At 36.8% G+C, this 25,304-nt stretch overlaps 1 protein-coding gene and 1 long non-coding RNA gene across 2 annotated transcripts; both read left to right on the top strand.

Moving 5' to 3' along the window:
* Window positions 1-4,403: 4,403 nt before the first annotated feature.
* On the top strand, window positions 4,404-14,820 carry LOC135155409 (uncharacterized). Its single transcript, XR_010294603.1, has 2 exons — window positions 4,404-5,064; window positions 12,406-14,820. It is a non-coding gene; the product is annotated as an uncharacterized LOC135155409 (long non-coding RNA).
* A 1,912-nt stretch (window positions 14,821-16,732) lies between these two features.
* Window positions 16,733-24,873, top strand: LOC129267617 (retinol dehydrogenase 16-like). Its single transcript, XM_064104372.1, has 5 exons — window positions 16,733-16,883; window positions 21,199-21,483; window positions 22,498-22,680; window positions 23,588-23,725; window positions 24,236-24,873. The coding sequence occupies exons 1-5, from the start codon at window positions 16,733-16,735 to the stop codon at window positions 24,682-24,684; spliced, it is 1,206 nt and encodes a 401-aa protein (XP_063960442.1). The 3' UTR covers window positions 24,685-24,873.
* The last annotated feature ends 431 nt before the right edge of the window (window positions 24,874-25,304 follow it).

The following is a 25,304-nucleotide window of genomic DNA, read 5'->3' as shown; positions in this document are numbered from 1 at the left end:
TATGATTTACACACATCAATAATCTTACCATTGGTTGCTACGGAAACATGTTACTTAGCAACTGGTACCTCGTATTGGCGAGTATCCAAGGAATATTATTGTTCCTGGGTTGTTGAGATTAATGTATAAATGTTTTAATAGAAAAGATGTGGTTCATAGAAATTTGAAAAGCATGGCCTATAAGAATTGGTTACTGAGGAAATATGTTACCTAGTAGCAACCGTTGCTATGGTAATCATTGGGTCTACCTATGGAAACATTCATCACATGAGGAACTTATGGGCCAGATTTAATTTCTGAGCTATTCTGAGTAAATGATATAATGATCTGAACTATATTGTAGTTTGTTGCTATGGGAAAAGGTCCCTTAGCAACCGTTGCTATGAATGAATGAATCAAAACTGTTGTGATACTAAGGAACATGCTTTAGATTAAAATGAGTGTAACATAGGGCCTATACCTTGTGAATATGTTACTCAAGCCCAATAAAGCTCAGTTACTAAGGTAAATATGTTACACAGCAACCGTTGCTATATTTGGGGAAACTCATGTTGGCACCCCCTCCTAAAAATGTTTAGAATAACACACTCTAACTTTGTGCCAATTTTCATGCTTGTGCCATTTTCTGAATTTTTTTTTTCACCAATCACCTAATAGGACCAAGAGGCGGTTATAAACCGTCAATCTAGCTTGTAACCTTGATCGATAGCCGTAATCGATATAGGAGTATCAGTCTTTGTTTTGATCAATGGTGCTGTCTTGCGGATGATGCTTGAGCGAATCTGAAGGAGAAAAAAAAATGATTGAAATAAAAGGTTTAATGAGATCATTGATTTTTCACTTCCGGAGTTGTGCAGTAATTCCATCCATCGAATTTGAATACTGAGAATACGACTACACTGGTCGTGTGGTCCAGTGGTTAGTGCACATTGGTTAAAACCTTTTTTAAGTTTTGTCAAATTTTTCCTCGGGAAAATGTGCCCCCCCCTTTGGAAAATCCTGGATCCGCCCCTGATTGGACTCATAATCACAAGGTTGTGAGTTCGAATTCCCACTCTGCCATTGTCTCCACTTTGATAAAAAGGCCCGAGAGTAAGATCTGTCGTCGATAAGGTCAGCCATTATGACTGATTACCCTAGACGTAAAATGTTTCCTAGGTAATTGGTTATATACCAACTTGGCGTTTACCAGCAAAATGGTGTCCTGCCGAGTTCCTACGGGAGTTACCATAAACATGATAAACAGAAACAGATCACGTCGTAAAAAAAGTAGTAAGTGTGAATAATAATTTTTTTTCTTCAAATTATAGTTGATTATATATCAGGGGCCGCGGAACGGTTTTCAAAGTGGGGGGGGGGGGGGGCTGAGCCAAAAGTGGGGGGGGGGGGCTGACCATGCTAAAAATCACAATCATATGGTAATTTTTACGTTTTTGTACACGGTTTTGGAAAAAAGTGGGGGGGGGGGTGCTGCCCCCCCCCCCCAGCCCCCCCCCCCCTGTTCCGCGGCCCCTGTATATGGTCGAAAAGAAAATGGAGTCATCCCTTTTTAAATTCTCTTTCTGGATATTTGATTTAACAGTCCAAAAACGAAAGAGGAAAGAAAGTTTCTTACGCGTTTGTCATTAATTTTTGACGGGTATTTTGAATAGATTTACTGTGTTTTTGAGTCCTCCGTACGTTTGCTGAGCAAAAAAACTCAAGTTATCCCAGCCAGCCCCAGTCTCAGCACGACATTTGCACCGGCGACAATTTCTCCGGGCTTTTTTCGTCGAAGATTAGGGTTAGGGTTGCAATCATGATAGGGTTTTATTTTACGTTTAGGATCAGGGTTGAAGTTGGTCATTCCTTTGGTGTGTGGAATTTACAGCGGAGCAATTGTCGCCGGAGCAAATGTCATGGAGCCATTCATTTATTCCAAACAGCTTGAAGTGGTGAGCTGAGACAGTTCCATGACATTTGCTCCGGCGACAATTGCTCCGCTGTAAGCCGTTTTCTTTTGGAATAAATGAACTTTACATGTTTATGTCTAAGACGATAATTCAATTGACGGACTGTTGCGGAGAAGCCAAAGAATTGCACATAATCCGCTTACAGAAGGTGAGTCAAAATGACATTACAAATCAATACAAGGGGAAATCAATACAATGTGGGATGCATGATAAAGAGCGACCCCATCGCCAGGAAATGACATGCCATTTAAAATCCACGAAAATGATGTACAGTAAGTAAGGTTGTGCTCAAAACTTTGTGAATATCAACCCTACCACAAACTGCACTCTTTTATGATGAGTGTTTTTGTACAGAAACAGACTAGACCTTGACCATAATCAGTGTTGGATCCGGGGGGGGGGGGCACTGCCGGCCCTTTGAAAGTGAGGACCATCTTTTCTTTTCTTTTTGCTTGTCAAATTTTCATTGGGAAAATGTGCCCCCCCCCCCCTTTGGAAAATCCAGGATCCACCCCTGATCATTATCATAATCTTCATGGCAGTCTTATGAACTGACAAACCTGTCATGCATAAACCTAAGCTTAAATATATACTTGCTCATATAGCGATTAAAAGTTACACTGGCTTTACCAGAGCAGATGTTCCGCGCGCTGCATTTTAAGGAATAAATTCCTACCAGGTACCCATTCACCTCACCTGGGTTGACTGCAGCATAAAGTGGGTAAATTTCTTGCTGAAGGAAAACACGCCATGGCTTGGAATCGAACCCACGTCCCTCAGATTGAAAGACGGGAGTCATAACCGCTAGACTATGACGCCCCAAAAACGAACGTGTATCCCCTTTGGGGGCATATAGTCTTCATTCAATGAGAGCGTCGTAAAAAGAAAAAAAAAATGAATGGCAACAGCGCCATCAACAACAATCCTAACTCGTTTATTTTTCATAAAAACAGAAATTAAAGGAAAACGAAACTTGAATTTTATTACCCTTTCCATAACCCATTACTATGAAGAGAGGGGGGGGGGGGGGGGGGGGCAGAGGGAAGCAATAAAGAAAAAAAAGTCCCTCAAAATCAGTAACGAGATGAGAAAGTTGAAGACTTTTATATCCTTCGATTTTTCAATGCAGGTACTTATCTCAGCATATACAGCCTTGCTTCTTGTACTTTTGTGACGCATGTGACAAATGAATTTTCCCAGTTATACATTTTGAGCAGTGCATTTTGGCATTCAGCTATTCATGGAATTGTGTGAAAGTATAGTAGACAGAATATGGTGAATGATCCAAAAAGATTGAAGCCTACGCGTGTTCAAACTTTGCTAATACAGTGATTGGATTGAAATCAGGGCCCCGTCTTACATAAATTTGCGATTGATCTGATCAACCACAACTATGGAAAAGCCAGCAACGTCAACATCTATCATGTCTATAATGCATGTTTATTCAAATTATTTTCTAGATACCATGGTTTTCTTGACAATTCAGTGTGCTTCTCTATGCACAAAGTACATTGTGCACATTTTCTAAAGAAAAATTATGACATTGATGGATTTCCATCTAGTTGACGTTGATTGGATGAATCGTAACTCTTTGTAAGACGGGGCCCAGATTTATTAAGATATAGTGAATACATTTATTGGAGCGTTTTCGTCTAGTTGTATATCCACAAAATCTATTTTCACAAGAGTGTTTTGGAGAGAGAGAGAGAAGAGGGGGGGGGGGGGGGAGAGGGCCTCTCTATGAAAAGAAACTAGAATGGCAAATAGGAAAAGAAAGTAAGAGAGCAACACTCTAAAAACACTGAGTAAAAATTTTACCCAATATTGGGTAGAAAAGGAACATGCATGTTTGCTGGGTATTTTTTTTGTTAACCCCATATTGGGCTATTTCAACGCAACATTGCGTACAATTTACAAAATCTTTTTACCCAACCAACATGCACTCCCATTTTACTCAATATTGGGTAAACTTTTCTTTTAAGAGTGAAGATGGAAGGGGGGGGGGGTGGTTTCGGCGGGATGGGGTTCCAAAGCGATTGTTGATTGAATCATGGACCTACTATAATATCAATACTCTTCAGAAAGAGATTGCATTTTATGATTAAATTGATAATGGTTGCTTAAGTATTATTGGCTAAAAAACCATAGACCCATAGGCTACTTATTGCATAGTACAATAAAAGAATAAAAAGGAATACTATAGTTTGTCAAAATCTTCTCAGCAAATCAAGGGTATGTTTTGGAAGACTAAACAACTGAACTGGTCCATTCATTAGCATTAGTAATAACCTTGCTTGTATGTCTTTCACATGCACCTTGATGACAATACAAAACTGAAAGCAATAATAATCTAAAGCTTTTTCCCGCGCTCCTCTACGAAGATTGATTCAGGAAATTTGGAGCTGTGGAATAGTACGAACTATTGCCCTCAAGCGGTTTCTGGATGTATACATCAATAATGAAGCATAGGGTTTACACAGCGCGCAACGTGCGATAGCAATATATATCAAGCGGTGTATATTTATGATTATTATCCCTCTCGCTCGCTTGCCGTCGTCGTGTTCGTGTACGGAAAGCGCGCCGCCAGGAGATCGAGAATGAGGATACACCATTGTACTCCAACATCATCATCAGTGCATATAATACGTATGTGCCGAGTGCTTGTATTCTTCTGCGGGTGAAAAGTGTAATATACTTGGGATATACTTGACTATATGCTGCAGTGGATTTCCTGTTTGCTGTGCGAACACGACGGAGGCAATCCTTTGTTAGTTATGAACAAATAAAACCGAACACGCCTGCTTCCTATTTTGATTTCTCAAGTCTAATACGTGTACACACTACACGATGATACCAGTGAAACTCCTCTGCTACTCCGCGATAACGCTATGCTTCAACGGCGCTGTCCTGCGCCGGTACCTCCGGGAGGAGCTACGCCTGGCGTTCCCATACACCTTCCTCGTGCTTCTGCCAACGATTGCCCAGCCATTTTGCCAGTTATTTCTCGGTGGATTTTGCGGAGTAACAGTTTTTGCCGTAGCTTGTTATTACCTCTTTAGGAATTTACCGCAACAATGGCTGGATCCAAGAGGAAAAGCAATATTTGTTACAGGTAAGAATAACTAAATTGTGCCATTCACTCATTGACTGTGTTTCACTAGTCAATGCATGGAGCTATATTATGATATTCAGGTCAGTACGTATTTTTCCTGCCGTGCCTGGTCTAACTATAAACTATAAGTTACATTTAATAAGTTTAATTATCAGTGCCTTATTTTCTGTAATTATATGTTATCTATAGATATGAATTATTAGGACATAAATTATATATCGGGCCTATGCTTGAACTATTAAACTATGTCTATATCTACATGATCTATGAAAAAGTTATTTGGCTATAGCTATTCTGTTATTAATATTCTTCTGAAACTTCCATCTTATTCCATCCAGTTCATTGAACATTACAGCATTTGCATCATTATGGTCATCATTTAATTTCTAGATAAAAAATGGAAATATCCTAAATGGGCCAGATATAGGGAGCAGTCACACCATTAAAACTAATACGATATTTTTCTGTGTAGTCTGCTTCAATCCTGAAGATTCTTGCAGAATGATGAGAATCATTAAATTATTGAGACGACATGATTTAGTGTCAAGTTCGTCTGTTATTGGTTGATGATGTAACTACGTATGGGCCCTAAATAGGTAATGATGCTAACTTTTGGGGCATGGGGAATGTCATGAATATTACCTTGACTACACTATACATGTACAATGTCACTGCTTCAGTCAGTTCTTTAGCCCTTCACTTTATCAAAGAACAATGATAAACTATATAAGCTAGAAACATGAAACCTGAAATGGTAAAATATTATTTTGTGATTCGATGTGATGATTCAGGATCTAAATGCAATCTCTCATTACATTAAATAAATAATATGAAGCAAAATTATACTAACAATGTTAAGTTCACAAAAGCATACAACTTGTTCATGAAACATATATATGCTTTATAGTCAGAAGACAGTACGCTACCTTGTAAATTGATCAACCTCTTCAAACTTCTGAAACTTAAAATGATTATTCGCGCTTTCCACCATTCTTTTTTTAATTGAATACAATGACAATGCGACTATAGATATGTCATATAGGGCATATTATAAGAGAATCAACAACGTTTGATTCACTTCCCGGTTTATAATTATGTTTCCAGCCTAGACAATGAATAATGATAATAAAAGATGGTAATACTTAAAGGAGAATGAAACTCTTGGAGCAAGTTAGCTTTTGTGAAAGCAGAAAAATCAAAGAATAAGATCAACAAAAGTTTGAGTAAATAGGACTAGCAATAAAAGAGTTATGAGCATTTGAATGTCGAGATCACTAATGCTATGGAGATCCTCCCATTGGCAATGCGACCAAGATCTGTGATATCACACACGTACAACTCTCCCATTTGGACACTGAAAATATACCCCAAAACATCTCTTTTTGCTCATTCTAATCATATGACAAATAATTCATCAATGATATAATGTTGTGAAACCTCTGTACTTGTCCTCTCATAAAGAGAACACCTCACCTTGTGATAGACTCTATAAAAGTGAGAATCTAAGTGAAATAAGTACTAAAGTAATGAGGGAGTTGTACGTGTGTGACATCACAGATCTTGGTCGCATTGCCGATGGGAGGATCTACATGGCACTAGTGATCTCAATATTCAAATGCTCATAACTTTCTTATCATTCATTCAATCTTCCTCAAACTTTCAACAATATGTTTCTTTGATTTTTCTCTTTGATATTGATTCAGCTGGTTTCAAGGGTTTCATTCTCCTTTAACAAAAATCTTGATGTGTCCCGTCAGACACTCCCTCTCATTTTTCTCACTTTAGTTCTTTATTTGGTATGACAACCAAACATCATATGGCAATATATTAGAAAAATATAAACAAATGCTATTTGAAAGGCCGATCTAGGGCTTGTAGGGGACAAAATAGTAATATTCATGTCACCTATATATTCAATTCATGTATGTTTTTATATTTCATTCGTGAATAATAAAATACAGAGAGAGTAATGAGTGAGTGACATATAAATCGATTCTCCAATTTGAGAGCATCATATTACCTGTGTTGTGCATGCAGCTGTTTTTGAGGAAATACGGAAAATTCCAAAGCGTCACAACTTTCTTATATTCTATCTGAATTTGATTAAATTTTAAGTTTGGCTATTTTGATTTTGATCAAATTATTCATACCAACATTCAAATGGGATGTGAATGGACTTGACCTTTGACCTTTAACTTAGCGAACAAACAACTTTCTGACAAATGGCGCCATTATATTTTGATGGGGAGTGGGGGGGGGGGGGGGGGGGGCGGCAAAACGACTTTAAGGTGGCGCCATCTTGTCTCACTTGAATAATATGGGCATCGCGCGGGCTTAAGCCGATATTTTCGTTTTATTGTTGTTTTTGTTGTTGTTTTCTTGGGTTTGAAGGCGCCTATCATTCAGATGTGAATATTTACGTTTCATATTCACTTTTCCTTGCCTTTCTCAAGCCTTTTTTCCCTCCTTTTTTTACCTCTAGAAAATCATAAGGGCCTCCACCCCTGCCCCTTCCCAATGGCTCCATCCCAGCTGATGCATCTGATTATAAATGGTCTGATCACTATAGGCTATTCTGTTTGTAGACGAAGTGTGGGTATATATATGTTTACTGCACACCGACAGAGCTGCCTGGAATTATATATCCATTGATTTGAAAGACCTATCGATTTTCCACGACTAGTTTTTCAGTTGCCATTGTGACATTGTGTCCACTGCCCCCAGTCGAGTTTGGGGAAATCCCCTTTGACGCCAAGGGGAAGTCACGTGATTGCGACGCAGCGCTACAACTGTGATCAAACTTTATTGAATGATTAATTTTCTATATTTCTTGTCTTGTTGTCATGAGTCACTCTTTCAAGTTCAAAGTGAATCATATGGAATCAGTGAATTTAATTTCTGGATTAACCCTACAATGGCCGGGGGGGGGGTTGAATCAACCCCCCCTCAACATTTTCTGCGATCATTCCGCCGCGCGAAATTTTTTGACCACGCCACTCGCAGAGTTTATACTTTTAAGTCTCGCGCATCTTTTGAGACCAAATTTACGACGCCCGGGTACGCGGTTCCGAAATTACGCAACATTTTGTAAGTGCATGTCAGACCAAACATTTTTCCAAAACGTGATTTTGTGTACAAAGTCAATGCAAATTGAGTTTTCTCATCTTATTCATAAAGATATGATTATTTTTACTTTAAACAGCTGAAAGCAATTGACTTTAGCATAATTATGCTTCAAAAAGGTTGTGCAATAAATCTGGTGAAAAAAACAAAGAAAAACAAAAGGTTGAAAAACAAAGAAATACATAAGAAATTCATAAAACAATAAAATACATAAGAAATTGATTTCCAAACCAAAGTTTTTTTTCAATTGCCATTGTTAAGAATGCTACAAAGAATATTTTTACCAAAAATTAGCATTCTAGGAGCTTTATTTAGTGAATTAGAGCAAAAAGTATGATTTATGCATAAATTAGCATAATTAATTCATATAAAATAAAATCTCATTATTTTGGAAAATTTTACCATACAGCCTTGTAGATTACATCGCACACTTTTTGCGGCACTCGCGCGATCGGTGGCCGAGATCTCAGGGGGGGGGGGGGGTTGAATCAACCCCCCCCCCCGGCCACAGAACAGCCAAAAAAGCCCGGCCTAGTTAGGGTTAAAGAACAGCAGGTGCTTATTAGTTTCTTCCATTGAATTAAAGTTTGAGAAAATCTGAATTTTTCAAAGGATGAATTAATTGTCGAAGACTCAGTACTATATCATAAAGCGCATGTTAGATTATTTCAGGGATGTGAGAGGGAGACACGTCCCTGATTATTTTCAACATCTACAATTAATTTTCTAGATGTATGTATGTCGGATCCCCGAAGATCACCCATGAGAAATTAATGAATACAGAATAGAAAATACTTATATGTTTCCCCTTTTGGCATAAAACCCTTTTTTCAAATATTAATTGGGAGAAATTTTCATCATGCATTTTTTGTATTTTCACTACATTTTAATGAAAGGTGTTCTGAATGGCCTGTATTGAGAAACAAAGTATCTGAGAGAGGGTGGTAAATCAAATGAATGGTAATATTCAAAGTTTCAACATGAATCAGTTAATGAAAAGTGATTTAACGCACACTACTTACAGTGGCGGATCCAGGGGGGGGGGGGGGGGGGTGGGGAGGAGGCACAGCCGGCCCGTGCTCCCTTTTGAGAGCCATAATCCAATTTTTTTTTGCTTGTCAAATTTTCATCGGGAAAATGTGCCCCTCCCCCCTTTGGAAAATCCTAGATCCGCCCCTTACTATACATTGAAAGTTTCGAATGTGAAAATAAATATTTCACTATTGATAAAAATTAAAATACAAATATTAATATTTTTCAAAAGTTTAGACACGTTTCTATAAATTTCATACAATTTTTGCTATCCATTGTATTTACAGTTAGTCCCCAAATACACCGAAAGTCTTTGGGATTATTTGCGTCGTAGAACATTAGTACCAAATTGTGATGATTCTAAGAATAGTGCGTGAGTTATTACATGTAAGTAAAATACATACTGGTATTATAACTGTGAGTTATAGTCTACTGTTTACTGTCTACCAGTAGGTATCACACATCAGTATACTGGCATTAATTTTGCTTCATGACGGCATAATATTTTAAGAATAAACTTGTAGTTTGAAGTGTGAGCTTACCTACCATGTATACTGTGGACCAAAATAAGTCTGCTATTATTGATTTATATTAGTGAATTACTGAAGACCGGGAATATCAAGGAGTGTATTATTTTGTATTTGTACCTCTTTGTTGAGAAATTGGAAGCTACATGAATTAATTTGCATTTCGTTGTCCCTCCATCTCTTGAGAAACTCCTTGAGAATATAAATAAGAATGAACGTAAGCCGATAGTAAGTACATGAATGAGCGAACGACCGAAACTTACTGAGTGAGTGACGTCACTGAGTGACAGTAGGAGATTGAACGAGGGGGAGTGAGTGTTGGGCGTGTGTGTGTGTGTGTGTACAGGGTGTGTGTGGTTGATGGTTGTGTGACAGGGGGAGTTGGCGTGTGTGTTTGTGTGTGTGACTGTGTGTTTGAGTCGGTTAGTTAGTGATTGGCTAGCTGAGTGGTTAAGTGCATGGTTGCATGTGTGTGGGTGTGTGTGTGTGTATTCGTTCGAATAAGTTGGTATTGAGTGGCTAGTTGAGTAGTTAAGAGAATGGGTGAGTGGGGAATGAGTAAGTCAGTGAATGAGTGGTTGACCGTTGAGGGGTTAGGTAAACGGGGGAGTGAGTGAGTGGGTGAGGCAGTGAGTTAATGAGTGAGTGGGTGATTGATTTGCTAAGTGCTCAAATGAATGGGTGAGTGGGTGGTTGCTTAAGTGAATGACTGGATGAGTAAGTGTGTGAGTAACTGAGTGAGATGGTAAAACTGAGTGGACGAATGAATGGACGAACAATAAATCGGACAAACGAATTAATTGATTAATTAATGTGTGAATGAATGATTGAATAAACACATTAAATAAATGAAAACAACTTGGAAATGCAGCCCATCCGCTAGCTCTAATAATTTCTAACATTGTATCGAAATGGCTCCAATTCCCTTCATTGTCCAGTCCTTTTGAAAACAGTAATCATGTACAGTGGAAAACAAAGTCAGGCCCAGTATTCATGCTGTTCAGCAAAGTACAGTACAAACAATGTCAGCAGAGGTCAAATATAAGCAATTGGAACGAGGTATATAATGTAAGATTATTTGTTTAAATGACGGAGGCATTGTACTGGCTTCTAATTCTTTCCTTTTGGTTATTTCATGGATCTTCAGATTGATGTCATTTGTGGTCTATCAGGAATCTTTATGTGCAATTAAGGGCCTTTTCACACGTGAATCTTGAATCATCATTGTAATGATGATGGCAATTCGTCTTTAGAATCATCGGACCTTTCACACGCTCACTCGAAAACTGATTTGAATTCGAATTCCTCAGCGAAGGCGGTAGGACTCTGTGTCCTTGGTGACAAGTTGTCATCAAAGCACTGCATCGCAAATACGGAAGTGCTTAAAAGGTCACGTAAGCTCCGCCCCCTAAAGATGTTTTTGAGGTCAAGCCATTCACACGCAAACTTCGTACCGCAATTTGAGTGAACTTAACTGGAATTCACCCCCGGAGTAGAATTTTAATTCCTGTATGTGATTAGCGTTCGTGATTCTAATCATGTTCTAGTTTGGTTTCACACGTGCTAAAAATAAGTCATTAGCCTTATTTTTCACTGGAATCATCTCTCAACTTACGTTTTTTTTTACCATGTGAAAGGGCGGAAAGTCGTGGTTTTCATTTTCAACCACCCGAACCGTAAGACTATCATCAATGATCATGCATGGTGAATTGATGACACAGTGAAAGTGGGCTGAATTGTGTGTAATTTTTTAAAAGAAGTTCACGGCAGCGATGCATTACTAAAATAAAACAAATAAAGAAAGTGCATGTATATCTGATACTAGAAATTGATTAGAATCTTAGCTTATGATTATAATATCGAAATTTGAGGAAGTCGATAATTTTTAGGTGAGAATACTTTTCAGGACTCTTTTTTTAAATACATATCTATGTGTATTAAAATAATGTTTTTTTAAGTGTTTTATTGTTCTTTAACCTTTATAATCACTGAATCAATTACTTCTACAAATATTAGGACACATTGAGATTCATAACTAGCATGGTTAATGGTATATCGACTCTCTTAAATACTATCTTACCTTAAAAACCTCGTTCATGAGTGTTCATGTCGACATGTCGTGCATGGAGAGTCTTTGCACTCAACGCATATCTTTATCCCCGGGCTTTGAAAAATGGGCTTATACGCGGCTTTTCTACTCTATCGCAGGGCATTTAATTACGGGATCAATTTGCAGATGATTTATGAAACTGATTACTTGAACGACCACTTTAATCTAATTTTAGGGACGCTTGAGTCTCGCCTACGATATGTGGGCTATATAGAGTAGATTGAAAAAGGAGACATGTACCATCAAAATATGGAGCCAGCCATATGGGGTAAAAATTGGAAACTGTTCGGGCTAAAAGTATATAATATCTGCAGGGCTATATAGTGCAGGACAAGGATTTCTTAATGGGGAGGGTAAGGGGACAAGAAATCTCGGTCTAATATGCCGACCGAATTGTTATTTTCTTTTAATACAAGAATAAAAAAGAAAGAAGGATCAGTGAGAAGAAGATGATGATAGTAGTAATGATAATAATAATGATAATAAATCCGTATTTTATTGTCCGAATATAAATCTGAGAATAGGAATATTCCAAAATTTCATTTGCAGCCGATGTGCAGCACCAGATCGACGAGGCTCGAGATCCCTGAAATGTTGAACGCCGAACAGGGTAGCAGCAACTCCCATCTTTTAACGTCTTCCGGTCTGACGCGGTCGGGGTTTGAACTCCCGACCTCCAGGTTGTGAGACGGACGCTCTACCAACTGAGCCAACACACCGGCTAATAATAATGATGATGATGATGATGATGATAATAATAATAATAATGATAATAATAATAACTAATAACAATAGAAATAATAATAATGGTATGTAGAAGAATATATAAATGTGTAAAAAAAAAAAAAAAAAAAGTTGTTGACGTTATTTCATTTCATGATATTCAAGAATCATTCATTAATTTGGCATTGAAATATTAGGGAAATGATGAATTCTTATCATTTTTTTTTACTTCAACCTTAAACCTCCTATACCAGCACAACTATTAATAGGCCTATAGATGGTAGAGATAAAGCCAATAACGCAGGTGCATATCCGAGTGTTAAATTTTATAGACCTATGTAAAGTAGACACGAAGCCTATTTCACTTTCGTATATATGTAACCAAATTGTGGCAAAGAGCAACCTGTACAAGGAATAAGTTAACATGATTGGGTAAGCCATTGACCATGCTAGCAACGGACGGGCAGCGAATTTCAATGGGGGGAGGGGGGGGGGTGAATATTCATAAAATCACAATTTGATGATGGTAATTCTCACGTTTTTGTGCGTGGTCAATGAGAAAAAAAAAGAATATTTTGTTTGGGGGTGTGGTAAAGGATTTGTTTGTTTTGTTTTGTTGATGTTGTGTTTTGTTTTCGTGTGTGCTTTATATATAAAATCTTTATTCAGATTATTGTATACTTTCTAAGAATAAACAGAGACTTTTTTTGTATTGTCTTACAAAAGTTGGAGGCATGGATATACATGTATAAGTACCTTTTTTATTATGGGATAACCTCTTCACTTTAAAAGTCTTTACTTTTCTCATACAATACGGTATTATTATACAGTAAATACATGTGAAATTACGAGGTTTTTGTTATTGGTATTATGGGTTATGATATTTGTTCGAAAAATTTATATCAAAATGTATATTATTTCATTTGTTATATTGCTGTATACGTGTGCTTCACTTTAATTTGTATACTGTACATGTATTTGATTTATTACCCTTGTATGTATGAAAAATGTGATAGTATCTGAATAAAGGCTAAAAAAGCAACAACAACAAAAGAAAAAAAGTGTGTGAAGTAGTAGGGAGAGCTTCCCATCCCCCGTTCCGCGGCTTCTGATTAGAATATGAGATAGAGAAGTTTACTTAGTTCACCTGATTGTTGTGCAACACAGGGAACCATATCATAAACCACTTACAAAATTAGAGCGTGCGCAGTTCCCCGAATTTTTATATTTCCAGTAATCAGGTCAATATGTTATTCATAAAAAGCATGATTCTCTCTGAAAGATCGTATATATACACACAGCTTTATCTGGATCAGAAATGTACAAAATGGACTTTGTTAATTATGGTATACTTTTGCCTATATCCTATGATAAGGCCTATAATTTGCAGTCTTGAGAAGCCTTATGGATTCTTATTATTGTAGTATTTTATGTTAAAGTATGATATGCACGGGCGGCGATCCTGGTGAGGGGAGGGGGCGTGCCCCCTCTCGAATTTCGAATTTGATCCGCCTTGAGGGCCCCAAAATATTATGAAATCGGCGCGCAAGATGATAACAGTATGTATGCCGATAAACATGAGGAAGACCTATAGGAAGAAAATGCATATTTTACACATAAAAGAAGTTAAAAATTTGCAGTCAAACTTTGCCTAAACAATTATCCAAGATATGCAGACGTTGATCGTCATTAAAAATGTGGTGTAGTGCATGTTATCAACTACTTCACATATCTCGTGCACTTCCTTGTAATCCCCATCATGTATTTGTTTTCACTATCTTATATTTGGCTAAATTTGAATTTTAGATTGCAGGACGAGGAAGTAATTACTTAGTTTATATATATTTATAAATATGCTCGAAGATGAAATAGTAATTATATTACTTTAGGGCCTACATTTCATATGATGCATATGATTTGTATAATAATGTATATATTACATAATGTAAATATTGTTATTTGTTTGTTTGTTTGTTTGTTTTTACAAAAGAGCAATTCAGTTGCTATAAACACGTAATTACAGCATTAGGGGGGGGGCCTACATTATACAAGCTCTGCTTATCAGTTGGCCCTCCCTCCCTTTCAATTATTTATATTTCGATTTGATAATTGTCTATTGTAATTTTATAATGTTATCAATTTTTTGTATGTACTTCAAATGTGATTATATGTTACTATGTCAATCGTATCAAAAATTGTAAATATGAAATTGAAAGTGGAAAATAAAATGATTGAATTGAATTGATTGAATTGAATTGAATTGAATTGAATTGAATTGAATTGAATTGAATTGAATTGAATTTCCGAAATGGGGGATAATGAACGCAAGAAGTTCTGAAGCCTTCATGTCGAAATGTCATACACGTAGGTTGACAATGCCGATCTTTTATTTTATATCTGTATTTTGTAGAGGCCTTAAGACTATATAATGAACGAGGAAGTTTGAGACACAAATGACATAGGCTACATGTATAAAGCATCGTCTTTGAACTGAAATAGCATGCAAGGCTTTTGCTAGCAGACCTGGATACGCCGAGGCATATATCATGAATGTACGGTATGTCTCTAACATTACTGTGGGTGCTATCTTCATTGCAACACAATATGACGAAAAGCATTCTCTTTCATGTGCTAATTACATCGGTATGTCAGTGGAGGACTGGAGGGGGAGGGGGGGGGGGGGGGGAGAGGGGTAGTGATCTCCCTTATTATTCATTTATTTTATTTACTTATTCATACATCCATTCATTCATTTATTCAGTCATTCATTCGTTCGTTCGTTCGTTCATTCATTCATTCATTCATTCATACATACATACATCCAGTCCTTCATCCATTTATTCAATTATTTAGTTATTTGTTTATATATTGATTACATATATATATATATATATATATATATATATATATATATATATTCATTCATTTATAAATTTATTCGTTCATTATTTCTTTTAGTCATTCATTAATTATTTATTTCTTTTACTATTCGACATATATTCTACGATGATTTCTAAGCTTGATATTTTTTTTCAGGAAAATCTCAGATTTTTCATAGTGACTGCACTAATTCTTTTCCGAGGTGTTTTTTAAATCCAGACGAATAATATTAAATACAGAACATGAATCAAAATTCAGTATATTTGAAAGGAAAACCCTTTTAATGTTAATCTATGCCTCTCCGTTCGGCTTCCTTTTAATTCTCCTCCGTCGATTCTTTGGACCTGTCCGTCGCTGTCTTACCCCGCTCATCCTTCGTCGCTCCTCCTTTCATGTTTATTATTCTCTCTTTCTTTGCATCCTTCTTGTGTTTACTCTTTCTCCGCATCTCTAGCATTACCCTATCCTTCACCTTCACTCCTTATGTCCATACATAATGTCCTCCTGATGTATGCTGTTACCATGGTGATAGGGGTCACATCAATCAATTCCAGGTGATGGAGGAAAGGAGGAAGTTGGAGAGGCGGTGGGGGGGGGGGGGGGGGGGCAAGGAGATGCATTTCGTCCGCCATCGCCAGGCGATGATAAAAAAAGCACCCCCTCACATGCATTTGTCTACGGGCATGTTGTCTGTCCACCTGACAATGGATGGTGCCCTCGGGAATGCCTCTGTCAAACTGTTCATACCCATTACCATAAAGTCCTGGGGCCCGTTGCAGAAAGAGTTGCAATCAGTCGCAACTCCAAAAATCACGCGCAACTTGATTTTCAACCAATCAACAGCGCGCATTTGGGACTTGCGATTGATTTTTTGGCTTGCGTTTAAACGCAACTCTTTCTGCAACGGACCCCTGTACATACTCAATCACTTCTATCTTCTCCCTTCTTTCTCTCTCCCTTGCATTCATTCCGGTTGAAAGAAATCAGTGGACTTCCTTAGATATCTTGGAGCCCCTCCCCGATGTCGAAGGTTGTTATGGTAAAAGTGATGCCGATGTGGGCCCAATGATGATGATGATGATGGCGATGGAGATGATGATGATTATTGATGATGGTGATGATTGATGATGATGGTGATGATGACGATTATGGTATTGATGAAGATGGCGATGGAGATGATGGCCTGAGATGATGATGATGATGATGATTGATGATGGTGATGATGATGATGATGGCGATGGAGATGATGATAATAGAGGAAATGATGATGATGATGATTAATGATGCTGATGATGACGATTATGGTATTGATGATGATGATGATGGCGGTAATGATGATCATGATGCTAGTGATAATTTTGTTGGTTACGATGATGGTGACGAACATAGGCCTCACGATTATGATTTCGATAACGACGATGATGGTAATGGTGACGGTGATGATGGTGATAGATGAAAAAGAAGAACGTGATGATTATGATGACCCCAAAATAATAGAAGATGTTAAATCATTTACTTTGAGAAAAGGATATTTTGAATCATCAACATCATTATACATGATAAATAAAAGTTTAATTCCATAAATCCCAATGTGTAATGTATTCTTTGTACATGCACATAGGCGCCATGGTTGCAATAATGCTTGTGATTCGACCTGACACTCTTTGCAATTACATGATGCTGACCTTTGTAAAGAAGATTCGCCACCATATTCAAGGAGCATCGTGCTTCTCTCTCGAGCTTTATATCAACCCCTCTCTATCATGTCTATTGTGGGTCGGCCAGTCTCCAGCAGTGACGGATCAGGGGGAGGGTGGGATAGTCGCGCATGTGCCCCTGTTACGCCAAATGGTTTTACTCTACTCCCCTGTGTTGAGAAGTTCCCTCTTTTTTTTGGAGCCCCTTTCCCGTTTTGAAAATAATGAAAATGGACATTCGTAGCTTTTTGTAGCGATCTAATGTTCTTTTTCACTTGTCGTATTCTTCTAGGGGAAATATGTTGGATGAGTTTTATAAATGGTTGCTTATTTTATTTTGTTCGTAATTTTTTATTTATTTTTTATAGTGGTATAGGTTCTATTCTGGAAGTAAGAACCGTCCCCCATGTTTTGGCTTTTGCTAAAATCTGCCTTGCAAAATCTATAAAAACGTAAGGTGCTTTGTCCCCGCCCCCATCCCCACGTGATTAATTTCCGGATCCGCCCTTGGTCTCCAGTGATTAAAAGGGAGATGTAAATATTGGAAGACCCATCCTTTGACATTTTCGTGCGAGATTCACGTCTTGAAGCAGAACAGTCAAAGAGTGGATCAGGTTTCGGGAGCCATACGGTGTGGAAGTCATCTATCCCTTGCGATATCCCTCTGTGTATTGATGCTGATAGTCCGCCATTTTAAGCATGCTTGCTTTCTGTCTGTTTGAACCCCCAGAGTTAATTGCAGAGGGAATGAAAGAGAGGGACAGAGAGAGAGAGGGGGGAGATAGAGTAATTAAGGTCCTGTGTCTATTGCCTATCACGTGTTCATTAATTGACCTGCTGTTGACACGCCTAAGCCATAATTAGACCCGCAAATCACCCTTTATCCCCATTACAAACTTATAGTCACTCAGTATACGTTCAGGGGCGGACCCAGAATTTGATTAATGAGGGGGCATGAAGTTTACTCGAAAAAACCCCATACAAACTCCCGTCTCCCGCTCCCCAAATAGGAGGAAAATAAGATTATTATCATTCTATTAAAGAATCATTGAAACGTTACTCAATAAAAAAGAGGGTTAAAGACGTCCGCAAATATACATGTCTATCGACATTGTGTATTCACCGACATTTCCAAAATCATTTTCCTGTCGATATATATGTATGTGTTTTGCTGACAATAATCAATATGAATAGGTCATGAAATTCTGTAATGGTGCCCCTTAACGCCCCCGTAGCTTAAGACAACTTGGTTTTATAATTGCCAAAGAAATAGACACATCTTCTCTGTGCTAAAAATATATTAGATTGAACTTTTATTTTAACGTAGTGTGAATGTTGTGTACGACATTGAACAACGAGAATTAAGGCTTTCCTAAAAAAAACTAGGGTTATTACAATTGGTTCAGGAAATCAGAGAGTCTTGTATAATAATTGCAAAAATAGGTTTATCTTAATCACTTTATAATATTTTTGAGCATTTCTATATATAAACTAGAGATTTTATAAGAACGTTCCCGTTCCTCATTTATCTTGATTAACATAATAATAATATTTTTGGAGCATTTCTATATTAATATAAAAAAAAGATTTTGTAAGAACGGTCCCGCTCTTCTCCTATTTTATTTTTCTGGTTCCTTTGACAATCCTCATGAATGTGTTAACCTTTCAATATGGAGTCATATTGTCTTTATTTAGAAGCGCCCGTAAGTTCCCTTTTAGTGATGATAAAAAACAAAATATCAGACAGCCCACGGTTGGATGTTTTGATCTTGTTTTGGTGCTGAACTTTTATTTTGTTCTGAGCTACTTTGTTCCACAACGTCTATTGTGACGTCAGTGCTTATCCCCCGTGTTTGCAAAACATCTACCCGAAGTGAAAACACACCCCTCCTGAACCGCTACGAACAACGTCATCAGTGACGTCATCGGGGTCCCGTTTTTCCACCAAACTCTCCTCGATTGAGCGTCTTCGAGTTGGCGTTACGTCATGCATTAGCATCTGCTCAAGAGTGTGGCGTCCTCGATTCGTACGCGGCAGTCACTACAACGAAACCGAATCCAAACCGACCGATAATATACCAGTGGAAATAGCTTTGATCGGTCTGGAACCGGTTTCGCCTGTGTGACAGTCGCATAACAGGCGTATCAAAAAAAAATCGATGTTCTTTAGTTTGAGGGGATTATGTCTCGGAAGATGCACCGGTGGGATATGGTCAGTGAAATCATTTTGAAAGGGAAATCCAACTCGTATTGCAATTGCTCGGAGAAATGGCAAATCAGAGAATTGGATTGATGAGACGCCTAAAGGTTTTTTTTTTCAAATGTTGAGTTGATTACGATAAATCATCATCCCCTCGAAAAGAAAATGCTACAGATTCAAAACGTACATTTACATGATTAAAAATACACAAGGGAAAATTAAGTCTACAAGAAGTACATTCATTTTGATATGTTTTGGACATGAACGAGGGCTTGCCAATCTCAAAAGCATTGTATTTATAGTGTGAACCCCCAAATCAGGGTCGGATCCAGGATATTCCAAGAGAGAGGGGGGAGGCATCTTGTACAGGAAAATTTGGAACCCCCCCAAAAAAAAAATGTCTTCACTACCAAATTGATGTAATTTTGTTCAATGAACAATTTGTAAAGCAAAAAAAAAACATTCTAATAAAAAATATTTTTGGTGCCTCTCAAGGGGGGGGGGGGGGGGGGGGTCACGGGCCAAATGTGCGCCCCCTGGATCAGCAACCTCCCAAAATAGAATGAATATTCATATCGTGAACTTTACCTATGGCTTTGAATGATATCCCCATGAAGGAACAGGAAAAATAAAAACAATACAAAAATGATTAAAGAATAAATACATAAATAGCCGATGAAAAATGAAATGGAAAAATACAAGAATAAATAAATGAAATAAAATGAAATGAAATAAAATAAGTGTTAGCGTTGGGTATTTATGATGGCTTGGATAAAGTTATTAGAAAAAGCTATTTGTAAATTTGAAAGACAATTTCTTATTGCAAACATAGCACTTGTACACAACAACATTCATAAATCATTGACTTGTGTTATAAAATTGTATCAGAACTTTCAATTTTCTCCTAACTTAATTAAGATAGGGTGGATATCATTGTGAAGCCATTGGTGAAGCAAAGGGAATTCCCAATTTGGGCGGGCAAAAGTAAGTGTGTTTTGATCGATGATGGTTGCAATCACATATTTGTAAATGAATTAACCTAATCAGAAGAAATAGAGAGTTTTAATCTTCAATATTTTTTGAAGAAAATAGGATATGTGTGGGGAATAGTCTTATTCAGAATGATGAAAATATAAATTATATTGTTTTCTTGAAATGCAGGATATAGTCCAGCGTTCTTTAATGTATCTTTGGCAGATTCTAAGCATATCAGCATTAAAACCTGTGATTTTTTAATATATAGTTAGAAATTTTAATGATAATCATAAAAATGTAAATACTTTGACTTCATATTTCTTGTGTTATGTGAACTTTTGTCACTATAATGTAAAATATTATATAAAAAATTTATGTCATCAGTTCTGTGGAATATAAGTAATCATAAAAATGCTATAATACAGTTGTATTTTTCATTTCATCATCATTGGATATTTCAACTCTATTAACAAAGATAGCATGTGTGCTATGGTAGTTTGCTTTGCCTATTTGCATTCTGATGTTTTGTAAAAATATAATAAGTAACATGGAAAAGAGGTTTTTATTCCGAATGAATGATCGCAGTAAAAAGGTTTATTTCCTTTAAATTCGTATTCTCAACAATTGTGTAATACTGTACAATGGGGTCTTGACCTTAGAAGGATAAATTAAAATCATCTGCAAATGAGACTGTGTGCAAGATTCTCCAAAATTTCATTAATTTTTTGCAAAAGTAAAAGTGAACCAAGATTATATTCCTGAGGTACACCTACTGAATAGCTTTTTAATCAGAATGAAAATAATCAAGAGTTATTGAAATCATTTGTTCAATCATCTTGAATATTAATTGTCTTCTCATTTGTTTAGTCATAATCATTTTCAGTTTTTTAAAGAAACAAAGATTGATAATCATATCTATATATTTTTTTTATATTTCAGGATGCGAATCTGGAATAGCGCACTCTACGGCCGCTCATCTGGATTCCCTTGGGTTCACGGTGTATGCAGCATTTCTCACTGAAGATGCAAAGGCAGAGAAAGAATTAGCACAGCTATGCTCTGACAGACTGGTGACCCTTTACCTCGACCCAAGCGATGATAACAGAGTGACGAGTACAGTCGAAGAATTGAGAGAAAGTCTCAACGGAAATGGTTTGTTAGAAATTGATCCTTGTCGCTCCTAAGCCCCACCCTCCAGTAACACCATATGAGATTATCATTTTCTGAAATATACATAGATTGAATTCATGATATCTAATGACATGATGCAAAAAAAAGTTTCAAATTTCAAATCAGTATCAACTATCAGATTTGACAATTAGGGCTGATAATTCATAGTGAAATACTTGTCATTAATTGGCAATAGTTTAAACAATGTTCTTTTTTGTCTGTCAATAGTGTAACATTTCAGCTTTCCTCATAGTTACTTCACAAACAAAATATGTAGTAAATCTGAAGATAAAACAGTGAGTGTATATGGCAAACTTTGCGACTGAATGTTTATCTGCCATCCTTCATTATCAGTTCATTGGAGACTTAATGTAAAGAAAGTTTGGAAAATAGAATCTGTGGTAATTTTCATTTGAGATTTATATGTTTTTAAATCCTTATGTATCATAATTTCAAGTTATCCTTCATATTGTATATCTTCTGATTTACATTTTATTCATTTTTGTATGTTCTCCTTGATTGCCTTGAAATATCCTCCTGCTTTCTACACTGAATTCAAGATGTTCTTCATATAATTAGGATAATCTTTTTCTATGCCATACTTTTATACATGTAATCCATTTTACTGATGTATATTTGGTAAATATTATATAGATTATCCACAGCATTTATATTAAACCATATTTCTGTTAAAAACATCCATAGGCGCAGGCTCATCCAATTAAGCTAATTACTGCACATCTGCTGAAATAAGTGAGTTTCAAGGGACGATTTGAAGAGTTTAAATATCATATAGATATTGATTTCTTATCTTGGGCTGAACAAAAGTGTATATAAATGATGAGGCCACTTTGATTAAATAAAACTTACAAAAGGAGAAAAGTTATCTGATTTGAAAATGGGCGGGGGGGGGGCCAAGCAAACAGGCTGGCAAAGGCACAGCTCAAGAATATTGAACACATTTATAAACCATCTTATCATCATATTTATCATCAGATTTATGGGGTTTGGTGAATGGTGTGTCCACCTGCTACTATGCAGAATCTGAGATCATGCCGATGGATTTCTACCGGAAGCAGTGGACAGTCAATGTCGAAGGTCAGATAAGGGTTACAAGAGCACTACTTCCGCTTCTCAGGAGGTCTCGTGGCCGAATCGTCAATATTACGGGTATATCAAGTAAGTGATCTTTATAGGTTTCACACCTGTAATTATTTCCCCTTAGACATGTGTGTAAATCCTACAGCAGGAAATAAAATTTATGTAATAAGGATTCATTTAGGGGACTAATGATTACTTCCAGTAGACAGGAACTGTATCTGACATTTCATATCCGATCATCAAAGGGTAGGCCTACATTTACCAACATATTTCGGAAAAAAATCTAGTGACATGATGTCATTTTCACGTGAAAGGGTGAATTGGACCCAAATTCTTCCATCAGTCAAGAGTTCCAAAACTTAATTTATTCCCTGTTTTGGCAAAGAAAGTTCAGCTATTGCCCTTGCTAGGATCAGTGTTAATGGCAAATCATATGCATACAATTTTGTCAGTCAGATCAATTTATGTTACAAACATTGCAAATAGGTAAGGTTGAATGAATATTTCTTGCCCTCTTGTAATTTGGAGCGTGAGACCTTTATCCTAAAAGCAACGACTTCCTTGATTCTGGATCACATTGGGTTATGTGAAAGAAAATGAAAAGTAAAGAGCCCATCGTATTTTAATTATAATGTAGATTTATGGAATCTACTTTGAAACTGGCAGAAGTAAACATGACTTCAGTGAATGGCTAAATGAATACATGATTGAATGAATAGGTGAATTAAGAAATTAAGAAATAACTGAATATATAAACTGATAAATGGATAAATGAATAAATGAATGAATGTATAAGTGGATAAATAAATAGAGGTAGTTAAAGCAATTAGATGAATAGATAAATAGATAGATGAATGAATGAATGAATGTAATAAAATGAGTGAGTAAATAACCCAATAATTTACTGCATACACAAACAAACGATCAAACAAATGAATGAATCAATAAATATACTAAATATGACAACTAATTTCACTATTTTCAGACCGGCTTCCAGCACCTGGTTTTTCAGCCTTTTGTGCTTCCAAAGCAGCGCTCTTGATGTACAGTGACGTGCTGCGCATTGAGATGAAGAAATGGGGTGTCAATGTTTCAGTTATCGAGCCATCTGAGTACAGAGCTGGTAAGTCTGATAAATTGGTCTACTCTTCACCTGTCCTATTGTGACATTAATGTGCCTTTTGTTTAAAGATTCCACCAAATCCTGTCCCATTTTGCATTAAAAGGAGATACAATTTAGCAGCCTTGATAGCACCACCTAAAGTCCTCAGCTACTCAAACCTGGTCAGGTTCCCAACCCACAATGCATCTTTCTGAGCAGTAGGCCCTATGTAATATAGGCATATGAAAAACTTGCTTAATATTATTATTAGTAGTAGTAATAATAGTAGTATTCCCCTTCTCTTTCTGTTACCTCTTATTATTTTTATTATTTTTGTTATTATTTGTTATATTATTATTATAATTGTCATTATTATTGTTATTATTAATATTTTCTTCATTATTCACATTTTCCTCTGTATCAAACAAAATCATTATTATTGATATTGTTATAATTGTATTGTTGTTATTGTCATCATTATTTTGAAGATTTGCTTTCCTTTCACTTGTCCTTTCTTACTGACCAATACAGCTTTCAACAAAGATGGAAGACTAAAGAAAGCCCTCCTGCACATGACACATGAACTGAACCCGTTGGTATCACATGATTACGGAGATCAGTACTTTGCCGCTGCCATGGCAACAGTCGATCGGGAGGATGGGACAGACTTTACTCCCGACCAATCAGCGCCCTGCGAAGCCACTGCACATGCGCTGTTGGCAAAGAACCCCCATGAACAGTACTCATGCGATAAAACATCCATCGTTCTTGGTCTCCTCACAAGCCACGCCCCCACATTCGTCACAGACACCATTGCGAAGTATTTGGCAGGAACGCACATTTCGGAGCGATGCCTCGCGATGACATCAGAAGGGAAGGGTTCTGTAAATTGCAGGCAGGCTGCAGACGATTATAAAAACGACAACATCGAATCTTTATCAAATAATATAAAAGCAAACAATTTCCCTATTGCTACCTGAGAAATGCTCAACAAATCATTAAATCTATAACTAAATTGGCGCTATTGATTACCTGCAACAAGCAGGCTTTAGAATTCCTAAGAAACCAACTCTGACATCATTTGTTGATTTGAAAATGAAAAACGTGGTGTTATAGGCCATCATGTTGTATTCACTATGTCTACTTAGCAATAAAACAATATTACTATATAAACAAACAAATTTATTCTGAAGAAACATTTTTCCCATGAGATATTTTTGTTTTCATTGATTTCATTTCATTTATTGTTTTAACCATTATAAACCGGGAAAGAAAATAACAATGCTTATTAAAAAGGCGCAGTATGGCAACACATGCACTGTAAAAATGCTGTTTAAAATCTTAAGCATGTCGTTTAAGCCCATCACTCTAACAAGTATTGTTTTAAGTTTGAACAAGTTTGAAACAAGTAATGACTTAGAAAATCTTAGCAAAAGCCTTGAAAAAATCCAACAGGAAACTAACACACCCTACATCATACTTGGAGGGGATTTTAATATACCGAATATGTCATGGACTCCAACCGAGGCCACAACCCCACTTCAACGAGACATACTAGGAATTATTGACGAACACAGCTTAGAACAACTCGTCAATTTCA

Source organism: Lytechinus pictus, chromosome 9, assembly GCF_037042905.1.
Source record: "Lytechinus pictus isolate F3 Inbred chromosome 9, Lp3.0, whole genome shotgun sequence".
Lineage (NCBI taxonomy): Eukaryota > Metazoa > Echinodermata > Echinoidea > Temnopleuroida > Toxopneustidae > Lytechinus > Lytechinus pictus.
This window is presented reverse-complemented; position numbering and strand designations above follow the sequence as displayed.

Excerpts from the sequence above, each read along its gene's own strand:
- LOC129267617 (XM_064104372.1), top strand. The coding sequence starts at position 16,733 with ATGATTAATGATGCTGATGATGACGATTATGGTATTGATGATGATGAT. Across the intron at positions 16,884-21,198 it reads TTTCGATAACGACGATGATG|TCATAATCATTTTCAGTTTT; the intron begins GTAATGGTGACG and ends TCATTTGTTTAG. Across the intron at positions 23,726-24,235 it reads GCCATCTGAGTACAGAGCTG|CTTTCAACAAAGATGGAAGA; the intron begins GTAAGTCTGATA and ends TGACCAATACAG.